The sequence below is a fragment of the Oryx dammah genome, unplaced genomic scaffold (genome assembly GCF_014754425.2).
Source record: "Oryx dammah isolate SB20612 unplaced genomic scaffold, SCBI_Odam_1.1 HiC_scaffold_3, whole genome shotgun sequence".
NCBI classification, from domain to species: Eukaryota; Metazoa; Chordata; class Mammalia; order Artiodactyla; family Bovidae; genus Oryx; species Oryx dammah.
In genome coordinates, this window is record NW_024070187.1 from 114,396,045 (window position 1) to 114,421,793 (window position 25,749).

At 44.5% G+C, this 25,749-nt stretch overlaps 2 protein-coding genes across 13 annotated transcripts in view; one reads left to right on the forward strand and one right to left on the reverse strand.

Annotated features, from left to right (window-relative positions):
- Window positions 1–25,749, reverse strand: part of ADD1 (adducin 1) — a 92,363-nt gene that overhangs the window by 17,070 nt on the left and 49,544 nt on the right. For all 12 annotated transcript variants that reach the window (XM_040237656.1, XM_040237654.1, XM_040237655.1 and 9 more), the window contains exons 3-9: window positions 22,832–22,994; window positions 13,852–14,003; window positions 6,803–6,883; window positions 6,469–6,618; window positions 4,102–4,245; window positions 3,903–4,001; window positions 3,144–3,320 (exon numbers count right to left, since the gene is read on the reverse strand). In XM_040237656.1, the coding sequence (XP_040093590.1) occupies window positions 3,144–3,320; window positions 3,903–4,001; window positions 4,102–4,245; window positions 6,469–6,618; window positions 6,803–6,883; window positions 13,852–14,003; window positions 22,832–22,994 (966 nt within the window). The remainder of the gene's footprint in view (window positions 1–3,143; window positions 3,321–3,902; window positions 4,002–4,101; window positions 4,246–6,468; window positions 6,619–6,802; window positions 6,884–13,851; window positions 14,004–22,831; window positions 22,995–25,749) is intronic.
- Window positions 23,471–24,081, forward strand: LOC120861820 (60S ribosomal protein L17-like). The gene has a single exon (XM_040237668.1). It carries the CDS (start codon window positions 23,499–23,501, stop codon window positions 24,021–24,023), a length of 525 nt encoding a protein of 174 aa, XP_040093602.1. The 5' UTR covers window positions 23,471–23,498; the 3' UTR covers window positions 24,024–24,081.

A 25,749-nucleotide genomic window follows, 5' to 3' on the forward strand; every position in this document is an offset into this window, starting at 1 on the left:
AAGCCCCGCCTCCATAAGGCCCCCGCCTCCATAAAGCCCCCGCCTCCATAAGGCCCCCGCCTCCATAAGGCCCCCACCTCCTTAAGGCCCTTCCCCTGTGCTATCAGTGGGACCAGGGCCTGCTTCAAGACAGAAGCATTCGGCCAAGGTGATAGGATGCGCTGCAGGAGAGTGCAGGGCCCGCCCTGAGAGGGTCTCCCAGTCCACTGCTGGCGCTGAAGGAGCAAGCTGCCTTGACACCTGAGCGGCAAGAACACTAAGTCTGCCCACTATGTGCAGAGTCTAGAAGTGGATCCTCCACCATGAGAGCCTTCTGCTGAGAACCCAGCCCAGGCCAACTCCCTGACTGCAGCCTGGGGGCCTGACGCCAAGGACCTGACAGCCTGGGCTGTGCCTGGCCTCCCGACCCACTCTCACACCTCCACCAGGTGGTTCACGGCACCTTCACTGTGAATGACGAGGGGATTCAGATTTGAAAGGATCACACAGGGCTGGTAGCAAGGATGAGTCAGTGGCTACATTCTACCTGCCAAGCTACTTCAGAAACACTGCTCTAAATGTGGAAATTCTCCTTTCCCTCTGGGTGATCCTCCTCGTTGGAGGCCACCTTTATTACCAACCATTCCCTTAAAACAGTCAAAAAACGGTAGTAATGACCCCTGAGTGGAGTTGGCTGTTGTTTATTTTTGTTTTGTAACTACACTCAGGAAGATAAGTAAATGTCTTCCCTTTTTAACACGCTTTTTCCCCATTTACAAACATGCTTTGTTGAACAATAATAAAAAGTAACAGCTCAGCTACAAAAGACTGTCTTCTGAAAAACAGTTCTTAATTCAATCAGGTTTCCTCTTGCTGAAAGTCAGGGCTCTTGAGTAATCTTCATGAATTCCAAATAAACCATTCAGGACGTCAAGAACTTTTATTCTGAGGGGGTCTGGGTTTTTTCTTTATTCTTCCTCTTTAAATGCCAGACCAAAATCAGAGCAAAACTCAGACCTCAGACCTACTATATGTTAAAAATTGGCTTTATTCCTTCTTTTGAGAAGCTGGAATTCTATCTTGATTTTTTGGGTAACAAGTGAGCATTTCTTCTGTATATGCCAGAAGCGTTTATGACTATCATATGAAATATTTCTTACAGTGTGAGAATCAACTATTCTCTACTGACTGAATTATCAGCAAACATATACAGTTGATCAGAAGTAAAGTAAAACACAGACTACAATCAGTGATTGCTGTCCAAGTTTATTTCTCATAAACCACAGAGCCTTCTAATATTAAGAATAACCTGTGCACATTAAGGGCACCGAATAAAATACCCTTGATGTAATCTCGCTTATCTTCTTTCATCCTTTATCTCCCCCCCCCAAATCAGAGTCACCAACTCTAACTGTCTCTTCCGGAATGTGCTGAGTGCAAAAGACGCGGCAGGCTGGCATTCTCCTGATTTTTACTCCTCCCTCCCACTCCCACTTGGCTTGTAGGTATAAGAGCAGGGAAAGGTCAAAGTGTCCGCCCCAGGGGGAGAAGAAGGCACACTGAGACTGGGGCCACCACGACCTTTGCTTTGCCCGGCTCCTCCGGTGCCGGCCTCCGGGTCAGATGCCAGGGCTACCGTCCCCACTCTCAGCCTGCCCTGGGTGACTTTCCTGAGACTGCACTACCCTGGCCTGCCACTTCCACTGGTCGTCTCCATGAGCTTGATTCCCTTCCTGTCCCCATGCCCAGTCCTGGCTCAAGCCCCATCTCTGTCCCTGCAGCTGCCACTGTGCTCCGTCAGGCACATGCCGAGGTGCTGGGCTGCATGTGGGATCTGTCCGTCCATTTCCCGACAAGGCCATGAACTCCCCGAGGGCAAGACTGTGTCCCCGCTCACGGCTAGAGTAGACAGTCAGTGCAGCCCACAATCCCTGAGCAAACGAGCTCAGCGGTCAGGAGTCTGCTCTCCACTCACCACCCTCCTCAGTCACACCCACGATGTCATCATCACTCCTTAGCCGTTCACTCCCAGCTCTCCCTTCATTCTCCCAAGTCAAAGAACTTAAGGGAGAAGAACCTTCTGAGGACACTTAGCACACGCTGAACCAGACCCATGAGTTCTTCTCTTCAGAAAAGTGAAACTTCCTGCCTCTTGAAGCCACCCATTCCCACCAAGACCTGGTCGAATGGTGGGAACTCATGTGAAGCCAGCACCAGCCCTTTTGATGGCTTCTCTGGCCCACATGCCCACTACTCAATGTCCATGTGGCTGTAGGACGGACTCCTGAACCCTATCTAAGAGATGTGATGCTGCAGCAGGAGAAGGCCCAGCACCGAGCCATTTGCCTTTACTGAGGTTGCTTCGACCCTAACATTTAAACCGACTGGTGAGATCAGAGACGGACCAGAAAGGCACGGTCCCGGCCCCTCGGCCAGGCTGCCCGTCATGCCCGCGGCTGGGTCTCCAGTTGTGCCCATGGCCATGTTACAGTTGCCTCCCGTTTCCCAGCATAAGCTGTCACGCTTTGACCTCTTCTTTGAGGTCACTCTCAAGGATTACCCTCTACAAAACTTTCCTCTATGATCCTCACTGCAACCAGACAGACCACATCCTGCCACAGACTACTTTAACATGCCTATTAAGCTGAGAGCCCCATGGTCATGCTCTGTACCACACTAGCCTCCCTGTCCCTGCAGGAGGCAGCAAAGGGCCTCCCACGCGATAGATCAGCAGCAAAGTATGTGAAACACAGCAGACAGGCCCCACGTGGCTAGAATTTACTGTTATAACAAAGACGCTCGGCTGACTGACTGATGCAGAAAGGCCCCCTGGACAGCTCGCTTTTGGGCTGACGGGTCCTGAGCAGACCCCGCTACTCAAGGACTCAGTTACTCAGCCAAGTACACTATCCTCTGTGCTACTATGCCCACACAGTCCAAATAATGCTTTTAAAACAGAAGGAGACAAGAAACCCTCACCTGTGTATTCAATCACAATTTAGCTGAGAACTTAAACTACCCTGTTCATGGTTCCGGAGACTGAAAGCATTCTGACACTGCCTGAAAATAGTAATTTCATAATACCATTTCACTAGCTATGAAAACACCAACATTTGTGCTCTTAGGATGAAAGCAGTATCATAAAGTGGTGACCACGTTCTTACCAGATTATCCAGCATTCGCATGAGGGCTTCAAACTCCTGCTCACCAATCTGCCACTTCGGCGGTGATCCACTGCCTTCCCCTACTGGGGACCCAGGGGCCCGGGACTTGGCTTTGTACTTCCCAGGATCCAGGAGGACTAAATTGTCTGGCCCTCCCGCACTCGCCAGAGTTCGAACCTTTTCCAAAACAAGCAAACACAACAGTTGGAGTTCCTTACTGATCAAGCAGGTCAGATAACTCTGAGAGATCACTTCAATAGAAAGGGAGGTGTCAAAAGAGACCAAATCACTGCAAGAATAAAAGATGTGAGATGGAAGTGACAGATAAATCACAAGACTATTTTTAGAAATTTGTCTTTAGCATGAAAAAATATTGGTCACTCATACTTGAAGAATAAATGGGAAAACAAAGCCCCTTCCAAGGTCATATAAAGGAGACTGGCGGCTGCTATTACACAGACATAAGTCGGGGTAACTACACAGACGTAAGCCGGGTAACAGTGAGGAATGTGCACACGGGGAGCTCAGCAGACCTGGCATAAGCAGCACCCAGAGCTGTGAGCCTGCGGCCAAAGCTCTACTTCCTGCACCTACTTTTCAAAACAAGTGCCTGGGTTCAAATGAAATGACCCATAACAACATAAATAAGCACCTGACATCAGGGCCAATATATGCTAGCCCTCCATAAATGGTAGTGACTTACGTATTTGAAAAATTAAGTTAGAAATGGCCAGACCACATGGAGTGGCCACCGCCTACCTGGATCTCACACGCAACCACAAGGTTGTGGATGAAATAGAAGGCCTCCTCAACGCTCTCTCCAACAGACACAAGACCGTGATTCCGGAGAATAAGAACCTAAGGGAAGAATCAGGAAAGTTCTAGGGACCAGGCAAGAAGACAGATACGTTTTCTTCTTCCCTCGATAATTTAAATACCAGATTAGATGCCTACTGACCTTGCTTTTAGGCCCCAAATTTTTCTGAATTAAAATTTTTTCTTCCTCATCGACCAGAATCCCATGATAATCGTGATATGCCACTTCTCCAAGGGAAAGTGCCTCCGGGGAGATGGGCAAGAGTCCACACTTCATCGCAGAGACCTAGAGAACAGGCGGCAGCGTCAGTGCAGGCCAGCCAGGGGTGCCCACAGCCTGGCGACTGGCAGGCGCGCTCCTCAGACTGCTCCTTCACAAATAAAGGGCCCGTGAAATTAAGATGAGCCTTAGGATCACTGCTGGGTCTTATTACCAATCCACACTTTAAAAAAATCAAAGCCACCACCATCAAGGAAGACTTCAAAAAAAATTTCACATCTTTCTGGATTTCTCCCACACTAACTATAAACAGGAAGTGAGCTCAGATTTAATAAGATTAGTCCCAAAGCTGCTGCAGGGAGAGACAATGGCTTCCTCTAAATGAGACACAGCGCTGCAAAGAGAAGTTTTTGAAGAGCTGAGAGGTTTTTGTGTACTTTTCACCTTAGTTCGTAGGTGTGATAGGAACACCTGAAAATCAGATAAAAGGAAATGTATAAAGGTTGAGGGTAAGTATGCTGTACAATTTCTCTACATTAATTTAAGTGAAAGATCTAAGTGTCCATATAGCCCTTGAGTTTCCTTAAATTTTCCAAACTGACCTTAGAATATGCTAATTTTAAATATCTTCTACCTAGACGAACAGACTCCAGAGATTTAAATTATAACTGTAATAATTTCTTACAGAGAAGTTAATCTAAAAACACAATACCCCCAAAAAAGGCAATATCATTATTTAATTCTTTTCACAGTTAACAGTTTTTCTAGAAGATATTTCATTACAAAGTAAAGTTACTTTGTTAAGTTTTAAAACAAATTACATGCTAGATATTTGTAACAACCATATTCTCAAAGGTACCTCTAACAGTTCCTTTAAAAGCATGGATTTTTCTGGGTTGGAAGACCTGTATCACTTGGAGAATAATATCTAATAAACTGATGCCAACATTTGATTATCTTCAAAGTAAAGCAAACAAACCAGATTCTCACATTCATCCATACAAGCAGAGATCTATGGCATTAAAACATCTGGACAGAATAAAATTCAGTATTTCTTAATCAATGAGGTCATCTGTCAAACCAAACCAGAAAGTCATTAAAATACAAAACTGGTGATAAAAAGCCAATTCCAGCTAGCTCTTGAGTGTTTGGCTCTCACAGGGCTGTACTAACAACCAGAAAGCGTACTTTCGTACTGCGGGGTCTGAGGCTTTCTCAGGTGGCCTGTTTGTACCAGAGGGCCCAGACTTGGTCATCAGCATGGGCAAGGCTCCTGGCCAGCTCACGCTGGAGATGAGTCTCCTCTAACGGCCTGGACCAGTTACGTCACACAGCTCACAAGGTCTCAGCTCCCCAGCCAAGGACTGAGGCCAGGCAACAGCGGTGAGCACGTGGCGTCCCACCCACTGGGCCACCCAGGCCCTCCCCACCCGTCTTCTTACTCCTCCCGAGTCACGATCCAACCTGGGTTCCGCTGACTCCAGGCAGGTTATCTGTGGACGGCTGGCTGGGTTTGTCTCTAGGCCTCAACCTTTCCCCCTATACTGGGCTCCTTCCCACAGTTCATCAAGCAGGCTCAAGTCTCCTATACCTTACTAGCCCTTCCACAGGGAGGAGCCCACAGGTCCTCCACCCACCACCCACCTCCCCGACTCCTCTTCCCACTCCTCCTGTCAAACAAGGAGTCTCCACTCACTGCTGTCACTCTGCACTTCCCACAGAGTCTCCCAGGCACTGAAGTTTCTCTCACTCCCCTCTTTAACACACCGATTCTCTGTTAAGTCTTATGACATTTTCAGATTTATTACATTTTTCAAAATTAGATAGCTGGGCTTCCCTGGTGACTCAGTGGTAAAGTAAAGAATCCAACTGCTAATACTGAAGACACGGGTTCTATCTGGGAAGACGCCACATGCCTCAGGGCAACTAAGCCCATGAGCCACAACTCCTGAGCCTGTGCTCAAGGGCCTGGGAGCCACAACTAGGGACGCCGGCACCTCACTGCGACTAGGGAGACGCCCACGCGGCAGCGAAGGCCAGCACAGCCAAAAACAAGAGAAATAACAATAAAATCACAAAAAGTGAAGTTTAAAGAAGTTAGTAAACAGACCCCTTAAATACATATATATATTCATTCTTTTAAGAAAGTCGCACAGTAGGAAAAGAGTCTCCTAACCCAGTGAGAGGAAGGGACTTGCTGCGACAAGAGAGGGCAACTCGAGGAAAGGTGAAGCCCTGCTGCCCGAGCACCCTGCGACGTCAGGCTCTGCCAGAGCCGCACACACTCACCGCGGCGCCGGCTGGTGTGTGGATGTGCACGACACACCGCACGTCCGGGCGTGCAGCATAAATGGCAGAATGCAGCGTGAAGCCAGCCTGGTTCACACCTAGATTGGTGCTCCCGCGATCCACTATGTCCCCTTGCAGATTGACTTTAACCTGCAGTGAGAAGACAAACTTCAAATATCATGAGCATTTCAAGTTGTCCTAACTAGAAATTATTTAAAACAAAGTTTAAAGTGTTAACAACTAAAAGTTTTCCCGTGAGTTAATCACACAAAACAGACTTTGCCCTCTTTCCTGAATTTTATATCTATGCACAAGAAGACCAGGACATTCTTACCAAACTGGAGGCAGTCACTTCACTGTAGAGAAGTCCAAAAGGTACAATGAGGAAATGCTCCTGCTCAGAGCTCACTCTGGTCTGTGGGGAGAATTACAAAATTAGCTCAAAAATCCTACTGAAATTATCTGCATCGCTTCCTGTCCATAGACTTACAAGTTTTCTGTGAACATTAGGTGTGCTACACAGGACTGACTTAATTATAGGGCCTATCAGAAAGCTAAGAGGTAACTGGAAAGCTTTCTATTAGTACGCTGTTGTAGCTTATTAGGTACATAAAGTGTGCCTTGATCATATTCACGATAATTAACCTTATGAAGAGAAAAACCTACAGGCTACCAAACCAGTACCATGTGTAAAAAGCTGATTTCTTCAAGGGTGTAATAATGAAAACCAAGAGTTACTTTTTAAAACGCAAAAAAAAAATTTTTTTTTAAAGCACTCAAAACCTAGAGAGAAAATCAGATGAGAGAAAGCGGGTCCGCTCTGCGTGATGAGGAGGCCCTCGCTCCTCAGGCCAGATTCTGCCTCCACAATACAGATCTCTTTCAACAGTTCGTTCAATACAGATCTGTGACATATGATGGATTTGTGTGAGATGCCAGTGATGTAGTTAAGAGAGGGGAAAAACGAGTCCTGTCCTACAAGAGGAAAAAGAGTCCTGTCCTAATGAAATGTAGTCTGATTTTTAATCATTTGGGAATAGACTCAACAGACTTCGCAAAGCTACTGGGATGGAATACATTTACTCCTGGGCCAAGAATTCTAACCAGGGTAGGACAGACAGAATTCAGTGGTTGCTGGAAAGGCCTTACGGCACTTAGCCAGCTTCCTCACCAGCCCAGTGACTTCTGCAGCGGCCCGGACAGAAGCACACGTGGGGTCTGTGTGGACAGTGGCATCGATGTCCTCAAATGGCCTGCCTCCCTCCTTCACTCTGCAAATAGTCCCCGGTGGGCTACAGTCCATGGGGTCACAGTCAGAATGAACTGACTTAGCACACACACACACCCTTTTCTTACTGATAGTTCTTTATCTAGTCTGGATACCAACTCTTTGTTAGCTACCCATGAGGCAGAAGCAGACGATATTAAGAGGTGGCAAGAATACACAGAACTATACAAAAAAAATCTTAATGACCCAAATAACCACGACAATGTGATCACTCATCTCGAGCCAGACATCCTCAAGTGCAAAGTCAAGTGGGTGTTAGGAAACATCACTATGAACAAAGCCAGTCAGTGGAGGTGATAGAATTCCATCTGGGCTACTTCAACTCCAAAAAAGCTGATGTTGTTAAAGTGCTGCGTTCAATATGCCAGCAAATTTGGAAAACTCAGCAGTGGCCACAGGACTGGAAAAGGTCAGTTTTCATCCCAATCCCCAAAAAAGGCAGTGCCAAAAAATGTTCAAACTACTGCACAATCGCACTCATTTCACACACTAGCAAAGTAATGCTCAAAATTCCCCAAGCTAGGCTTCAATAGTACATGAACTGAGAACTTCCAGATGTTCAAACTGTATTTAGAAAAGGCAGAGGAACCAGAGATCACATTGCCAACATCTGTTGGATCATAGAAAAAGCAAGAGAGTTCCAGAAAAACATCTACCTCTGCTTCACTGACTATACTAAAGCCTTTGACTGTGTGCAACACAACAAACTGTGGAAAATTCTTCAAGAGATGGGAATACCAGACCATCTTACTTGCCTCTTTAGAAACCTATATACAGGTCCAGAAGCAACAGTTAGAAATGGACATGAGACAACAGACTGGTTACAAATTGGGAAAGGAGTACATCGAGGCTGTATACTGTCACTCTGCTTATATGCAGAGTACATCATGCGAAATGCCAAGCTGGAGGAAGCACAAGCTGGAATCAAGATTGCCAGCAGAAGTATCAATAACTTCAGATATGCAGATGACACCACCCTTATGGCAGAAAGCAAAGAGGAACCAAAGAGCCTCTTGATGAAAGTGAAAGAAGAGAGTGAAAAAGCTGGCTTAAAACTCAACATTCAAAAAATGAAGATCATAGCAACCTGTCCCATCACTTCATGGCAAATAGTTCGGGAAACAATGAAAACAGTGAAAGACTTTATTTTCTTGGGCTCCAAAATCACTGGAGACGGGTACTGCAGCCATGAAATTAAAAGATGCTTGCTCCTTGGAAGAAAAGCTGAGAAACCTAGACAGCACATTAAAAAGCAGAGACATTGCTTTGCTGACAAAGGTCCATGTTGTCAAATCTATGGTTTTTCCAGTAGTCATGTATGGATGTGAGAGCTGAACCATAAAGAAGGCTGAGCACTAAAGAATTGATGTTTTTGAACTGTGGTGTTGGAGAAGACTCTTGAGAGTCCCTTGGACTGCAAGGAGCTCCAATCAGTCAAGCCTAATGGAAATCAACCCTGAATATTCATGCATTGGAAGGACTGATGCTGAAGCTGAAGCTCCAATACTTTGGCCAGCTGAAGCAAAAACCTGTCTCATTGGAAAAGACCCTGAGGCTGGGAAAGACTGAAGGCAGACGGAGAATGGGACAACAGAGGATGAGATGATTGGATGGCATCACCGACTCAATGGACATGAATTTGAGCAAGCTCTGGGAGATGGTGAAAGACGGGAAGCCTGGTGTGCTGCAGTCCATGAGGTCACAAAGAGCTGGACACGACCAAGCTAACTGACAACCACCAGCACCCGTGAGGCAAAATAGTCTAGACTGTAACCTTTTATTTTCATTCTTTTTATGGCGTCTTTTAATGACAAGAAATTTGTTTAACAGTCAAATTTATCCATCTTTTCTTTTATGATAAGTACCTTGGTGTCGTAAGACAACTTTCCTTCGGTCAGAGGTTAAAAGTCAAACTTTTTCATTTATATTGATCCTAACCTGGCATGCTGAAGTCCATGGGGTTGCAAAAAGTTGGACATGGCTAAGCGACTGAACAAAATTATTAAAGTATTATTTTCACATGTAATCCTTAAATCACTGGAACTGCTTGTTGAGTCTATAACGTGTAAGGGAAAAATCCAATACAACTTTCCAACTCTGATTTTTCAATCCAGTTGTGCCAGCATCAATCATAGCCTGGTCTATCATTCCCTTGCCGACCGGCAATGCCAACTCTTGTGTATCTGCTTTCAATAGATGCAGATTCAGTTCTGGGTTCTGTCTCACTGATTTATCTGTTTCTTTCCTTGCCTAAAGAACACTATTTTAATTATCATCATAAGTTTCACACTTGATAGGAAAAAATATCACATTACCTAGTACTTCAGGAGTGCCAAGTCTATTCTAGGCCTTTGCCCTACACATAAATTTTAGAAGCATGATGTCAGGTTCCACATTAACAAAACCACTACACAGCCAGTTGTAATCACGTCTTTTCTGTTTGTATGTGTGTGTACACAGACATAATTCATACAGCTATAAATAGTATACACTTTATACTCTCATAATAATTTTCATGTTTTCACATGGTCTTTATAATTGTTTTTCATAATATATAATAGTCTCTCAAACTGATGTTTAATAACTGAGCCATTTCCCACTGACTGCAGGATATTAAGACTCAGATATACTTATAACGTTTTCTTCCTTTTTAAAAAAATGTTGGCTGTGCAGTGCACAGGCTTCTCTTAATTGAAGTGTGCAGGCTCTCAGGTTGCAGTGTCTGGGCTCAGTTGCCCTGTAGCATGTGGGATCTGAGTTCCCCAACCAGGGATTGAACTTGCACCCCCTGCATTGAAAGGAGGATTCTTAACCACTGGACCACCAGTGAATTCCTCATGTTTTCTTCTTTGACTTCTTTCCTAACCATATTCTTCCAAATGAGTGTGTTCAACAGATCTACACATTTTAATGGAAAAAGCTTAAAACATACAATTTTCTGAATTGAAAACAAAAATGAGAAAGTGCTATACACTAAGCCCCAGAATGAAAAAAAAAAAAAAAAAAGACATTTGAAAGAAAGTTTTCTAGTCCCCAGTGGACCAGCACTGGCCTCACTTCATGTCTCCCCACAGTTAATACCCCTTCTCTGTGCACAAGGAATGAGTGTTAACGTCTTTCACTCAAAACCAAATATGCCTGACTCTGTTTCCGCTCCCACCCCTGAAGCTGCCCACGTCAGACAGTTAACACACCGCATGGAATGCGTGGAGGTGGACCCAACTCCACTGACACCAAGAGGCGTTTTAGGGGCAGGAAGGCCCTGCCTTCAGCTAGTGCCAGCAGGAGAGGGAGCCCAGCTGCACCATCCTCGTTTTGACAACCCCCACCACCCCACCGAAAGCTTCTCTAAATCCAAAGCAATCTTAAGATAGCAATGTAATTCAGACAATCATCCCCAATCCTCTAACACCTGTTAGCACTTTTAAATCCCTTTAGCAGGAAATCTCTATTGCCCTCTTTCAGAGAAAGGTCACAATGACCTCTGAGCGCATTTGGTTATACTGTTAATATGTCTTTTCTCTTAAATCTGTGTATGAAAATACCTAGACTTTGAAATCAAAAAATGGATTCCATAAATAGTTAGAAAAACAAACACCTTCTTTCTTAAAGATCCTGTAGCTCACAAGCTATAAGTATTTTTTGGTAACTTCAATTTCTTTTTTTAAACCTGCAGAAAAGGGTAATCTAAACAGCTGTTAATGCTGGTTATCTCAATGAGTTAAAAGTACTCAGAGAACTATAACTTCTTCTTTTATATCTGTGTGAGGTACATTTGCCACAATAAATATATATATTTAAAATAGTCAATGAAAGGAATTATAAAAAAACAGACGAGATCAAGTGGTTCAAAAAGATATCACCTCCACAAGAGAGACAAGAAACAAAAGAGGAAAGGGAGGGAAGGGGAAGAGAAAGGAGGGGCGGGAGAGAGCCAGAAACCTCACAATACACGGCTGCTGTTAGTAGCTCAGTCCTGTCCACCTCTTTGTGACCCCACAATTGCAGCACGCCAGGCTTCGCTATCCATCACCAACTCTCAGAGCTTGCTCAAACCCATGTCCATTGAGTCAGTGATGCCATCCACCATCTCATCCTCTGTTGGCCCCTTCTCCTCCCGCCTTCTACCTCTGGCAGCATCACGGTCTTTTCCAATGAGTCAGGTCTTCACATCAGGTGGCCAAAGTATCAGAGCTTCAGCTTCAGCATCAGTCCTTCCAATGAATATTCAGGACTGACTTCCTTTAGGGATGGACTGGTTGGTCTCCTTGCAGTGCAAGGAACTCTCAAGAGTCTTATCCAACACCACAGTTCAAAAGCATCAATTCTTCAGCGCTCAGCTTTCTTTATGGTCCAGCTCTCACATCCATACGTGACTACTGGAAAAACCATAGCATTGATCATACGGATCTTTGTCGGCAAAGTAATGTCTCTGCTTTTTAACATGCTGTCTAGGTTTTTCATAGCTTTTCTTCCAAGGAGCAAGCATCTGTTAATTTCATGGCTGCAGTCCCCATGTGCAGTGATTTTGAAGCCCAAAAAATAAAGTCTGACACTGTTTCCATTGTTTCCCCATCTATTTGCCATGAACTGGTGGGACTGGATGCCATGATCTTAGTTTTCTGAATGTTGAGTTTTAAGCCAGCTTTTTCACTCTCCTCTTTGATAATGCATTAAGAATCTAAAAAAAGTAGGAAGTGACGGAATTCCAAGCCAGGAAACAAAGTCTGAGCTGTAGGTAGGAGTCAGAACACTGCAACAGGTGGTCAGGAGTATAAAATGGGCACAAAATCAGGAAAGAGGTGCCATTTTCTTGGCAAGACGACATGGTCACTTGTGGGGAGGAGGGGTCAAGAGTTTTGAACAAAGGAAAAGACAGTGGAGAAATCTTAGTGAGCTTGTAAGAGAAATGTCCAACAGTTGTCAGACAACAGTGTGGGTCTACTTGAGCCTGAGGTTGTAAATCTATGGAGAAAGCCAGCAGGCTCTGTTTTGAGGCTCTCAGCACAACTGGATCTGGCTTCTCAGGTACAGGGAGGAGTAACACAGTGTTGGCGAAGAGTATTACTGAAATGATGGACCCTGAAAGCCAGGCTGGATGGACATAACGGAGAGAACATGGGTGATGGGCTGAGATACAGAAGGAAAACCCCAGAAAGGCAGGACTTATCTCCTCTACTGACACAACCCCAGAGTCAGAATCATGCCCAGTACAGAGCAGTCAATAGCTACAGCAGATGGCCAGTAAAAACTCACTGCAAGAATAAACTGAAGAAACCAAGAGGCCTAATAATGCTGATAAACGGCTACTGGAATAGTTGGAGAAATAAGGATGAAAGACAGAAGGCTTTGGTCAAAGTAGGAAAGAAAACACCTTCATTCTTGGCATTTTAGTCATAAGAAGAACTTTTTGTTGTTGCCGTAAGTCACTAAGTTGTGTCCGACTCTTTGCAACCCCACGGACTGCAGCATGCCAGGCTTCCCTGTCTTTCACTATCCCCTAGAGTTTGCTCAAACTCACGTCCATTGAGTCGGTGATACCATCCAACCATCTCATCCTCTGCTGCCCTCTTCTCCTCCCGCCTTCAATCTTTCCCAGGATCAAGGTCTTTTCCAATGAGTCGGCTCTTTACATCAGGTGGCCAAAGTGTCAGAGCTTTAGTTTCAGCCATCAGTCCTTCCAGTGAGTATTCAGGATTGATCTCCTATAGGATGGACTAGTGGGATCTCCTTGCAGTCCAAGGGACTCTCAAGAGTCTTCTCCAACACCACAGTTCAAAAGCATCAGTTCTCTGGCATTCAGCCTTCTTTATGGTGCAACTTTAAAGAGAACTTTAGGAACTGCCTTAATTTGGCTAACACTCATTTATTAGGTTTTCATGAAGAAAAGAGTTTTAAAGAACTACTGTCCTCATAACTTTTAATTCAAACTGGCTAAATCTCCGATTATTACATGGTGCAGTCAGGAGTCAGAAGGAAGGTATACCAAAACTTCCTTTGGCTCAGCCAGAGTCCCTCTTCCTCATAATGAAGAGAGGTGGTGCAGACACATAGTGTTCCACTTCTCGTTCAGTTACGCCCCACTCAGTACTTACTGTGATATGATTGTAGATGAGCTGAGACCATCCAAAGAGATCCGCTAGTCTATAAAACGCTGCCAGTTTACACCGCAGCAACTTCTCCCCTTTGTCATAGGCAATAGAATCAGACCCTCTAAGGTCATTCACAGGAGTCACCATACCAAGACCTGAAATATAAAAGAAAAAAAAAAAGATTCAAAGACTTAACGTTTCTTGTCAAATGTAACTCAGACAGTTGAGATATTAATCCTCCCACAAAGGGTCAGGAGGTAAGTCTTGAAAATGTCCAAGACTATTTTATAAAGGCTATGTTCCCCAAAATTAATACAAAAGTTAGGGTAGAAATCAGTAACAAAAAAGTAGCCAATTTGTGAGATGCAGTAAAGCAATACTTAGGAGGAAATTTACACTATTAAATATATAGATTAGAAGGGTTTTTAAAAAATGATCTAGGTTTCTACCTTATAAAACTGCAAATTAAGCCCAAAAAGAAAAAAAGAGCAATAAAGATCAAGCAGATGGGAATCAAACAAAAACATAGAGAATAGCTGATTTAATCCTGAGAAGGTTAAAAAAATAACAAAATGAAAACAAAAAGAAATAAAATACATTTCCAGCCCAGACTCATCAACAAAACAAAGAAAAACAGAAATTACCAATATGGATAAGAAGAGGGAGTCTCCCTGCATAGCCTACAGATGGTGAAAGGACATCACCAACACCTATGACAGCAGGTTTTCAAGCTTAGATGAAACAAACAAATTCCTTGGAAGACGAAAGGTTTCAAAGCTCACTCTGGAAGAAATAGACTTATTGAACAGCCCTATTCGTTACCCTGAATTTGCAGGAAAAAAACATTCCCCTAGGGAAAGCTCTGGGCCTAGATGACTGTGGTGTCAATTCTATTGCTCATTTAAGGAAGAAACAATATCAATTCTGCACAAATTCTTCCAGAGGATTCTACACAAATTCTATGGACAAAGTAGTCTGTCGAGCTACAGTCCATGGGGCCACAAAGAGCCAGACACAACTGAGCACAAACACAGACACACACATGGAAAGAGAAACACCTCATAACTTAGGGGGTTTACCCCAGAAAGAGACTGGCTCAGGATTCACACACCAACAATATAATCACCATGTCAAACTAAACCAGAAAAATCACGGGATCACTTGAACAGATGCAGAAAAAGCATTTTGCAAAATTCAACATTCATTTGGTATAAAGTCTCTCAACAATTTAGGCATAGAAGGGAATAACCTTAATTTGATAAGGGACATATACAAAAAAACTATTAAAAATATCAAACAAAATGATGACAATGTTCACTTCTAAGATCAGAACAATGCAAGCATGTATGTATACTCCTGTATTCTTAATAAATACCATACTAGGGATTCTAACCAGTGAAATAAGGCAAGAATGAAGAAAATAAACAAAAACACACACTGGAAAGGAAGAAAAAGAAAGTATTTGACTGCATGATTATGCTTGGTCATGACATAATTATCCCAGTTATAAACTGTCTGCTAAGTCGATTCAGTCATGTCTAACTCTTTGTGACCCTACGAATTGCAGCCTACCAGGCTCCTCTGTTCATGGGAATCTCCGGGCAAGAATACTGGAATGGGTCACCATGCCCTCCTCCAGGGGATCTTCCCTGTTATATACTGCTGATTTGATTTTATGCAGAAGATATTAAGAAGAGGTGGCAAGAATACACAGGAGAACTGTACAAAAAAGATTTTCACGACCAGGATAATCACGATGGTGTGATCACTCACAGCATCATCTTTCAGGATGCTGTGAAAGTGTTGCACTCAATATGCCAGCAAATTTGGACAACTCAGCAGTGGCCACAGGACTGGAAAAGGTCAGTTTTCATTCCAATCCCAAAGAAAGGATATGCAAAAGAATGCTCAAACTACCACACAATTGCACTCATCTCATATTCTAGTAAAGTAATGCTCAAAATTCTCCAAGCCAGGCTTCAGCAATACGTGAACCGTGAACTCCCTGATGTTCAAGCTGGTTTTAGAAAAGGCAGAGGAACCAGAGATCAAATTGCCAACATCCGCTGGATCATGGAAAAAGCAAGAGAGTTCCAGAAAAACATCTATTTCTGCTTTATTGACTATGCGAAAGCCTCTGACTGTGTGGATCACAATAAACTGGAAAATTCTGAGAGAGATGGGAATACCAGACCACCTGACCTGCCTCTTGAGAAATCTGTATGCAGGTCAGGAAGCAACAGTTAGAACTGGACATGGAACAACAGACTGGTTCCAAATAGGAAAAGGAGTACGTCAAAGCTGTATATTGTCACCCTGCTCATTTAACATCTATGCAGAGTACATCATGAGAAACACTGGACTGGAAGAAACACAAGCTGGAATCAAGACTGCCAGGAGAAATATCAATAACCTCAAATATGCAGATGACACCACCCTTATGGCAGAAAGTGAAGAGGAACTAAAAAGCCTCTTGATGGAAGTGAAAGAGGAGAGTGAAAAAGCTGGCTTAAAGCTCAACATTCAGAAAATGAAGATCATGGATCTGGTCCCACCACTTCATGGGAAATAGATGGGGAAACAGTGGAAACAGGGTCAGACTTTATTTTTTGGGGCTCCAAAATCCCTGCAGATGGTGACTGCAACCATGAAATTAAAAGACGCTTATGACCAACCTAGAGAGTATATTCAAAAGCAGAGACATTACTTTGCCGACTAAGGTCCGTCTAGTCAAGGCTATGGTTTTTCCTGTGGTCATGTATGGATGTGAGAGTTGGACTGTGAAGGAGGCTGAGAGCCGAAGAACTGATGCGTTTGAACTGTGGTGTTGGAGAAGACTCTTGAGAGTCCCTTGGACTGCAAGGAGATCCAACCAGTCCATTCTGAAGGAGATTAGCCCTGGGATTTCTTTGGAAGGAATGATGCTAAAGCTGAAACTCCAGTACCATGGCCACCTCATGCGAAGAGTTGACTCATTGGAAAAGACTCTGATGCTGGGAGGGATTGGGGGCAGGAGGAAAAGGGGACGACCGAGGATGAGATGGCTGGATGGCATCACCGAATTGATGGACGTGAGTCTGAGTGAACTCCAGGAGATGGTGATGGACAGGGAGGCCTCGCGTGCTGCGATTCATGGGGTTGAAAAGAGTCGGACACGACTGAGCGACTGAACTGAACTGAGCTGAACTGATGAATTATGAACCATCTCAAGCAAAAGTACAGAGAAAATAATCTGTGGAAACTGGAACCCAAAGTGACTAGCACAGGACTCTCTAAAGGGGAGGGGAGTGTGGGAGTGAGAAGAAGAGAAAACAAAAGAAAAGATCCAGATAAAAAGGAGAACTGAATGCTTCAGCACTGCCGTATTTTAGCACTTCACAAAAACAACAGGAGAGGGAGCCCTAGAGTCAGGATTCCTGAACCAGAGTCCTCCAGGAAAATTAAATTCATGTAAAAATAAACAGAAAAACATCATGATCAAATACCACACAAAAATTATTAAAATAAAAAGGAACAAAATCACATTCCTACACATAATGAAAGCACACAAGAAAGAAATGACCACAAAACAAATATAAATTATAACCTATTATTTCATAAAAAATAAAAGCATTAATAATGAAAGTGAAAGCATTAGTTGCTCAGTCCTGTCTGACTCTTTTCAACCCTTCAACTATAGCCCACCAGGCTCCTCTGTCAATGGGATTTCCCAGGCAAGAATACTGGAGTTGAGTTGCCATCCCCTTCTCCAGGGGACCTTTCCAACCCAGGGATCAAATCCAGGTCTCCTTCATTGCAAGCAGATTCTTTACCATCTGAGCCACTAGAGAAGGTATGAAAAAATTTTAATATAATTGGAAAAACTCAGAAATGAGGGATGGAATGTAAACGGGATTAAATATAAATGAAAAACACTTTAAAAAATAAATACTAAAAAGGAGCATAAAGGTGAGAAAAAAGAAAAACTTTTTAAATCATAAAGAAACGAAGAAAGTAATAATAATTTTTTAAAAAAGACCTGAAAAAAAGTGACAGTTAAGACAAAGAAAATTCAACAAACAAAATTCAATCGGTATACTAGGAAACAAAAGCAAGTGAACAGAACAAATGTTAAAAACTAACTCAAGAAAACACTCTGAAAATAATAAAGATTTGGAATGGAAGGGCACATTATCGAGAAAAGTGATCTAGAAGGATCAATACCAAGACATATTCTGGCAAAATTTCTGGATTCTAAAAGAAAAAAAAAAAGTCAACCATCAAGGAAAGAAATCAAATAACTTACACAGAAATACTGTTTTCAAATTCCAAGAAAATGAAATATGTATTTAAGATACACAAAATAGGAAAATGTGAGTCAATGATTTTATACCAAACTAAATAAACGAAATTAACACTGACACATAAAGGCCACAATGCAAGAACTCAGAAGTCCTTCCCAGAAGTGTTTTCTGAGAAATTTACTATAAAAGGAACTTCAGACAACCAAACTGTCTCAGGGAACACTGATACAAAGACTGGTGGTGAGCATTAAATATACATTTATTACAGGATTAAACTTCCAAGGTGGCCCTAAGTGATCAAGAATCCGTCTGCTAAAGCAGGAGACGTGGATTCAATTCCTGAATCAGGAGCATCCCCTGGAGTAGGAAATGGCAACCCACTCCAGTCCTCCTGCCAGGAAAATCCCATGGACAGAAAAGCCTGGTGGGCTACAGTCCTCTGGGTCGCAGAGAGTTGGACGTGACTGATCACACAAACTGATTCACAGGATTAAAGTGTCAACTGTTGGCACTAAATGAATCGTGATAAGGGAAGACCGTAACATGCAATGGTTACATGCTCTGACCACACAGACTAGTTTAAAACATGAGCAGAGGACATCCTGGTCTAAGGCTAACACTGTGTGTGCTATGTGGGAAAGACTGAATGAGTTAGTATGTAATATTCAACGTTTGTTCTCTTCCTGTCCTGGAGAACCAGGACTCTTGGAGAAGAACGGAAAACAAATGTTAGATAGAAAAGGTTAAATGAAAAACCCCTTAGACCTGAATTTTAACTGAAATTATGATTTCTATATATTTACAATTATACTTACAATTCCAGTGTATCAACATAGTATATAAATCCCCAGGTAATATATATTTCCTATCTCTATCCACTAAAAAGGACTAGAAAAAATGACTAACCAGTCAGTAGCAAAAAGCATTCCTAGCACCCAGACTAAAATTTCATTTTTCACAAAAAGAAATCAAGGTTTCTTAGAGAAACGGCTGACTCCATATGTGGGGCAGGAAACGTACACAATGAGCCTAGAACACCGCCCACAGGGCCGGGTGGACGCTGTCGGAGATAACCGGCTCAGGGTCTCTCCAGTCAAAGGCTGCCATATCAGAAGAGGGAACTGCAATATTTTCAAACACATTGAATATATTTAAATCCATGCATCCAAAATACTACTAAAGAAACAATAATCGGTGACTTTAGAAGTGTGACAGGAAACCAACCTCTCTCTCACTTTGAAAAGGGTTTTTTTCCAGCAGTCATGTACAGATGAGAGAGCTGGACCATAAAGAAAACTGAGCACCAAAGAATAGATGCTTTTGAGCTGTGGTTTTGGAGAAGACGCTTGCAAGTCCCTTGAACTGCAAAGAGGTCCAACCAGTCCATCCTAAAGGAGATCAGTCCTGAATTTTCAATGGAAGGACTGATGCTGAAGCTGAAACTCCAAGACTTTAGCCACCTGATGCAAAGAATGGACTCACTGGAAAAGACCCTGATGCTGGGCAAGATTGAAGGCGGGAGGAGAAGGGGACGACAGAGGATGAGATAGTTGGATGGCGTCACCGACTCGATGGACATGAGTTTGAACAAGCTCCCAGAGTTGATGATGGACAGGGAGGCCTGGTGTGCTGCAGTCCATGGGGTCACAAAGATTTGGACACAACTGAGCAACTGAACTGAACTCTTCCCATATGAAACATACCATGGGGTAAGCAAAAGAGCTGAGAGGAAGCTTCATTCTATGTGCGGACTGAGCGCTCATTTCCAAACGACTGCAGCAAGGACGCTGCTCTGCTTCGCATGAAACCCTGACCAAGAAGCAGGCTGCCTGTGAGTGGCTTCACACCAGGTTCCCGCAGTCGTGCGCTGAGCGGCAGGAGGAGGCAGCGCCCGTGCTGGTCACTCCCCATTTCCCAGGGAAGCTTCTCTTCACACAAGTATTCTAACTAGTAAATGCAGAAGGAACGACAGAACTGAACACTCCCATCTTGGAGCTTTTGTTAAATTAATGGGCTCCGGCACTGAGCACGCAGGGCTGCTCCAACACAGACGGCGACGAGCAGGAACGCAGCTGCAGAGGGGGCACAGCACCGCCCATCTGGCGGGCTCACCAAAGGGCAGATCCAGACACATCCAGGCCTCCAGACCCGGCCACCAACCACCACAAATGTGAGAGGCAAAAGGGACGTGTTAGCACCACAGGGATGGAGTCAGCAGAATGCGAGAGACTGCAGAAAACTCTACAGGTCAATGAACCCCATTTTCTTTAAAGTGTGAGGAGAAAAAGAGAGAGAGAAGGGCAATCTGCAGCTTTAAAAATGCTTACGAGACAATAAGTAAAAAAGACAAACATTAAACCATCAAGCCGGAGAAGGCGATGGCACCCCACTCTAGTACTCTTGCCTGGAAAAGCCCATGGACAGAGGAGGCTGGTGGGCTGCAGTCCATGGGGTCGCTGAGAGTCAGACACGACTGAGTGACTTCTCTTTCACTTTTCACTTTCATGCACGGGAGAAGGAAATGGCAACCTGCTCCAGTGTTCTTGCCTGAGAATCCCGGGGACGGCGGAGCCTGGTGGGCTGCCGTCTATGGGGTCGCACAGAGTCAAACACGACTGAAGCGACAGAGCAGCAGCAGCAAACCATCGGGCTTAAGGATAACCATTTGGGTGATAAAACTATCAAGAAAAGCAAAGCAGTGACACCATTCAAGTCAAGATGGTAATTCCTTTTAAGAGGGCTAACAGGGGCAGGGCAAGCCACCGATGAAACTTTAATTCTTAACCAAGGTATTGGTTATAAAGGAGTTTACCTTAAAACCATTCATAAATTATATTTATATTTGTCCTACACCATCTACATATGCTATATTCCACAACAAAGGTTAACATTTGTATAAAAATTTTATATTTAAGAGACAAACTATTAGATACAATTAAAACTAGAATCTTTTCTTCCTTCTTTTTTTGGTGTAGCACTATGAAAATTTCCCTTATCTCTGATTATAAGACAATATATGCTTTTCTGGTTAGCAGCCTGAGGTAACCTCTAAAAATGGTTCCCTATTCATTTGACCCAGAAAACCCCACCAAATCATGCAAATCAAGAGGTTCAAATCTTTATGTACTTTGAACAGTCATGAAACTGCCCAGCGATTAAGGGCGTGCATATCCGAAAAGCCACGGAATATCTGAAGGATGTCCCTCTAAAGAAGCAGCACGCCATCCTGACGGCGTCACGATGATGGAATTGGGAGGTGCGCGCAGGTCAGAGAGTGGGGCTGGATCCAGGGTCGGGGCCCAGAAAGAGTGCGGAGTTTTTCCTGCACACGCTCAAAACCGCAGGGAGTGATGCTGAACTTAAGGGGCTCGATGCAGACTCTGGTCACTGAGCACATCCGGGTGAACCAAGCCCCCAGGACTTCAGAGCTCATGGTCGGATCAACCCATACACGAGTTCTCCCTGCCATACTGACATGATCCTTACTGAGAAAAAGAGTACAGTGTTCCTAAACCAGAAGAAAAGGCTGCAGAGAAGAAAAAGATACCCCAGAAGAAACTGAACAAGCAAAAAATTAGGGCCTGGGAACAAATGCCACAAAAAATAAATGCAAATAAAAGAAAAAAAACACAGTAAGTGAGTAAATATATTAATTGTCCTTTATTATCCAATTCACATAAATATCACTAGACTCTCTTAGAAATCCATATGAAAACCTAATGACGACCATCCAACTTCGGGATACAAGTGTGAGTTAGTAACTCACGTGTGATTCTTAACACTCGGTGGGTGTCAACAATGCGATCACTTGCGTGAAAGTCAATCAACTTCCAAGAAGAGAGAATGGCCAGGAAACCAGCAGGCGGCTCGTGACCCAGTGGAAAGCAAACCCTTCAGTCAGTCACAGCTCATTATCCAGCGCATCAGATGGATCCGTGCACAGTGGCTGAGACAGCTGACCTGCAGGGTGCCCCAGGCTCCACCCGGCCACGTGCATGCTCACAAATGGAACAGCCACAGCAAAGTGCCGTCTCTGCACAACTAACCATTCTGTGCTTACATTCACCCACCCAACATTTTCCTTCTGACTTTCTTTTAGAATTTCTCTGTTTCTCATTCATTTGCAAACAGCAGTGAAGAATGGTAAATAAGAAAGGGTGGCTTGGCTGAAATAAGTTCAGGCAAAATCAACATGCTTCTCCACAAGCATTATTTCTGATTAGTTTTTTTCTTTTAAATTCACAAAGGGTCTGAGAAGCCACATATTAATAAAAAGCCATATGCCTAAGAAATAACAGTCTCAATGGCCCCTAACAAAGGGAGCCTCTCCAGTCTGGCTGACGCTCGATCGGTAGAGACGCCTGCAGTGCAGAGACCCAGGCTTGGTGCCCTTGTGTCGGGAAGATCCCTGAAGAAGGAAATGGCAACCTACTCCAGTATTCTTGCCTGGAGAATTCCATGGACAGATGAGTCCGGTGGGATAAACTTCACGGGGTCACAGAAGAGTCAGACACGACTGAGCAACTATCACAGAGTCAAGATATGTTTAGGCCTATCTTTTACTGTAACTAAAGTTCAATTTAAAAAGAAAAACAAAACTCAGTTCCACGTGTTACACTATGTGTGATTTCACATAACAAAGAGCTAGGAAATCCGGCCTGGAAAACGGCAGAGCACGTGTACAGTCAGAAAGTACTCACTCATGTTCAAGGCCGCCATCCCTCCCTGTGGAGCCGCTGGGTAGACATTGGGTACGTTTGTGGTCATGAAATCTGCAATCTGCTGCAATGCCAACAGGCCTGTGGGATTCTTCCCCTTCTTGAACTGTTCCTGTATCATTGACTCCAATTCTTCACAGAAAGCCTAATAAAAGGCAAATTAAAACAATGAGACACCTTGAGACACACAGCAAGGCTAACTATCACATAGACCAACTTTTTTGTTTGTTTTCATCCACTGCTGCAAAGGCAAATGCATATTCTCATACATCACTACTTGGAACATAAATTAGTACAGTCTTTTTGGGAAGTAATTTAACAAGGTAAAAGCTAAATAATCTGAATAAACATTCTATTCCTAGGAATCATTTCTAAAGAACTAATCAGAGATGTGCTCAAAGGTTTATTCATAAGGATGTTCACTCCAGTATTACCAATAAAAGGGAAAAGATGTAACACTCTACATTTTAAACAGAAGAGAGCTGATTAAATACACTCAGTCACCTTACAATGGAATTCTATGCACACATTCAATATGAAAGGCCAAAAAAATAAATGACCCTAGGCATTGAGAACATATAGATACAGGGGGAGAAAAAAAAAACTGCTTTGCCACTTTTCGGTAAGCGGCCTGAGGTGACCCCTAAAAATGGTGCGCTATTCACTTGACCCAGAAAACCCCACAAAATCATGCAAATCAAGAGGTTCAAATCTTCGTGTACACTTCAAGAACACTCGTGAAACTGCCCAGGCCATAAAGGGTATGCATATCCGAAAAGCCACCAAGTATCTGAAGGATGTCACGTTAAAGAAGCAGTGTGTGCTGTTCCGTCGATACAACGGTGGAGTTGGTAGGTGTGCACAGGCCAAACAGTGGGGCTGGACTCAGGGTCGGTGGCCCAAAAAGAGTGCTGAATTTTTACTACACATGCTCAAAAATGCAGAGAGTAATGCTGAACTTAAGGGCTTAGATGTAGATTCTCTGGTCATTGAGCACATCCAAGTGAACAAAGCCCCCAAGATGCGGCGCAGGACTTACAGAGCTCACGGTCGGATCAACCCCTACATGAGCTCTCCCTGCCACATTGAGATGATCCTTACTGAAAAAGAACAGATTGTTCCTAAACCAGAAGAGGAAGTTGCACAAAGAAAAAGATATCCCAGAAGAAACTGAAGAAACAAAAACTTATGGCCCGGGAATAAATGCCGCAAAAAATAAATGCAAACAAAAGTAAAAAAAAAAAAAAAAAAAAAAAAAAAACTGCTTTGCCATCAAGGAACTTAAAACTTAGTAAGGGAAATGCAAACAGAAAAAGTCCCTAGTACAAGGGACTGACCGTCTGTCTCAGCAGCATTCTGGATGAGCCGTATGTGCAACACAGGGCCGAGCTTAGCAATGAGCAGTGAGCCTGGAAACACCCACCTGGATCCCAGCCTATGGTCCCAGCAAGCAGTCACCAGCAATGAGCTTGTCTGCTGGCTTCGTCCCAACTCCCGACGGTCCAACAGCCGCACTCCCGCCTCTCAGCCCCGATGGCCTCTCCCTCTCCCTCGGTTCACTGGGGCCCATTTCCACCCTCACGCCCAAGACCACCTCCTTCCTAGCAACCGTGCCCCTCTTTGACCTCAGAGCCAAGCACGTGTTCTCCACACACCCTCTCCTAGCATCTAGCTCACCCTCCCTTCAACCCCATCGTGGTCCTAAGACCTTATGGCGAGCTGGCATTGTCCCCTCACTCAGCTGAGGCCCTTGGTTTAATACTCTAAGCACGCCCTTGCTTACAGCTCTGACTCCCTGCCATTTCATCTGGCAAAATCCCAGCCCCAAGTTAAACTCTTCACCCTTTCTACTCGTGAGCACTGGCCCGAGCGCGCCCCTCTGAGTGCGCTCCCGGCTTCTCTTATCGCCTCCCTCGTCCACTCCTCCACGCCACTCCCCATGCCCACTCTGAGCAGATGACTCCCACGGTTACTCCGCGGAGAACAGAGAGTCCTGAAGGCAGCTTCACAGGTTCCCTCTCACAGCTCCCAACTGCTGGCATCCGCACCCACAGAGAGGGGCTTCCCACCCCTGGCTGCAGCTCCTAAAACCCACACACCAACACTAGGTCCACGCTACCCAGGGGCTTCTGGACTTAGCAGCCTTTTATCTAGTGTCCTCCTCTTTCCGGATCCCACAGGGCACGTGGTCAGCAACACTCTGACACTGACTGTGTTCGCAGCATCCCCGGTGCCCGCACAGTACCTGGCACACACCTGATGTTCAAAGTTTAGTTTCTTCACTCTCCTCAGTGATTTTCACTTAGTTACTTATTCTCAAGCCAGGTCTAGATGTTGTCCTGATTCTTTTGTTCCCTCTCTCAGCTCTTCCTCCACGTCCATCAGCAAGTCCTACTTATCCCTCCTTCGAAATAAAACACAAAGGAGCCTACCTCTCTCCACCTCCACCACCACCGCCCTGGCCAAGCTACTAGACCTCCTGTTTGAAGACAGGTTCCTCTCTCGTCCTGTACGATGCTCTCTACCAACCCAGAATGACTCAGACTGAAAAGCGCCGTTCCCACCTGCAGCCCTCCAGTGCCCCTCTGCTGTGCTCTGAACTAGACAGACTGGTGAGCTGAGCTTCCAGGCCTCCTAGGACCACGCCCTCCTCCCCTCCAACCCCACCACACCTCCCCCTCCCTCTCAATCCCTGTGCCCACCGCAAGGGCTGCCCTTTCACTCCCCAAGCTCACTCCTATCCTAGGAGCTCCATCTCTGCTGCTCCCCCAGCCTGGAATGCTGCTCCCCTCCCTGCAGGCGGGCTCCTTCCTGTCTTTCAGAGTTCAGACTCCCACTCGGAGAGGCCTGTTCCAACCAGCCACACACCATGCAACCAGCCACACACCATGCAACCAGCC

Excerpts from the sequence above, each read along its gene's own strand:
- LOC120861820 (XM_040237668.1), top strand. The coding sequence starts at position 23,499 with ATGGTGCGCTATTCACTTGACCCAGAAAACCCCACAAAATCATGCAAA.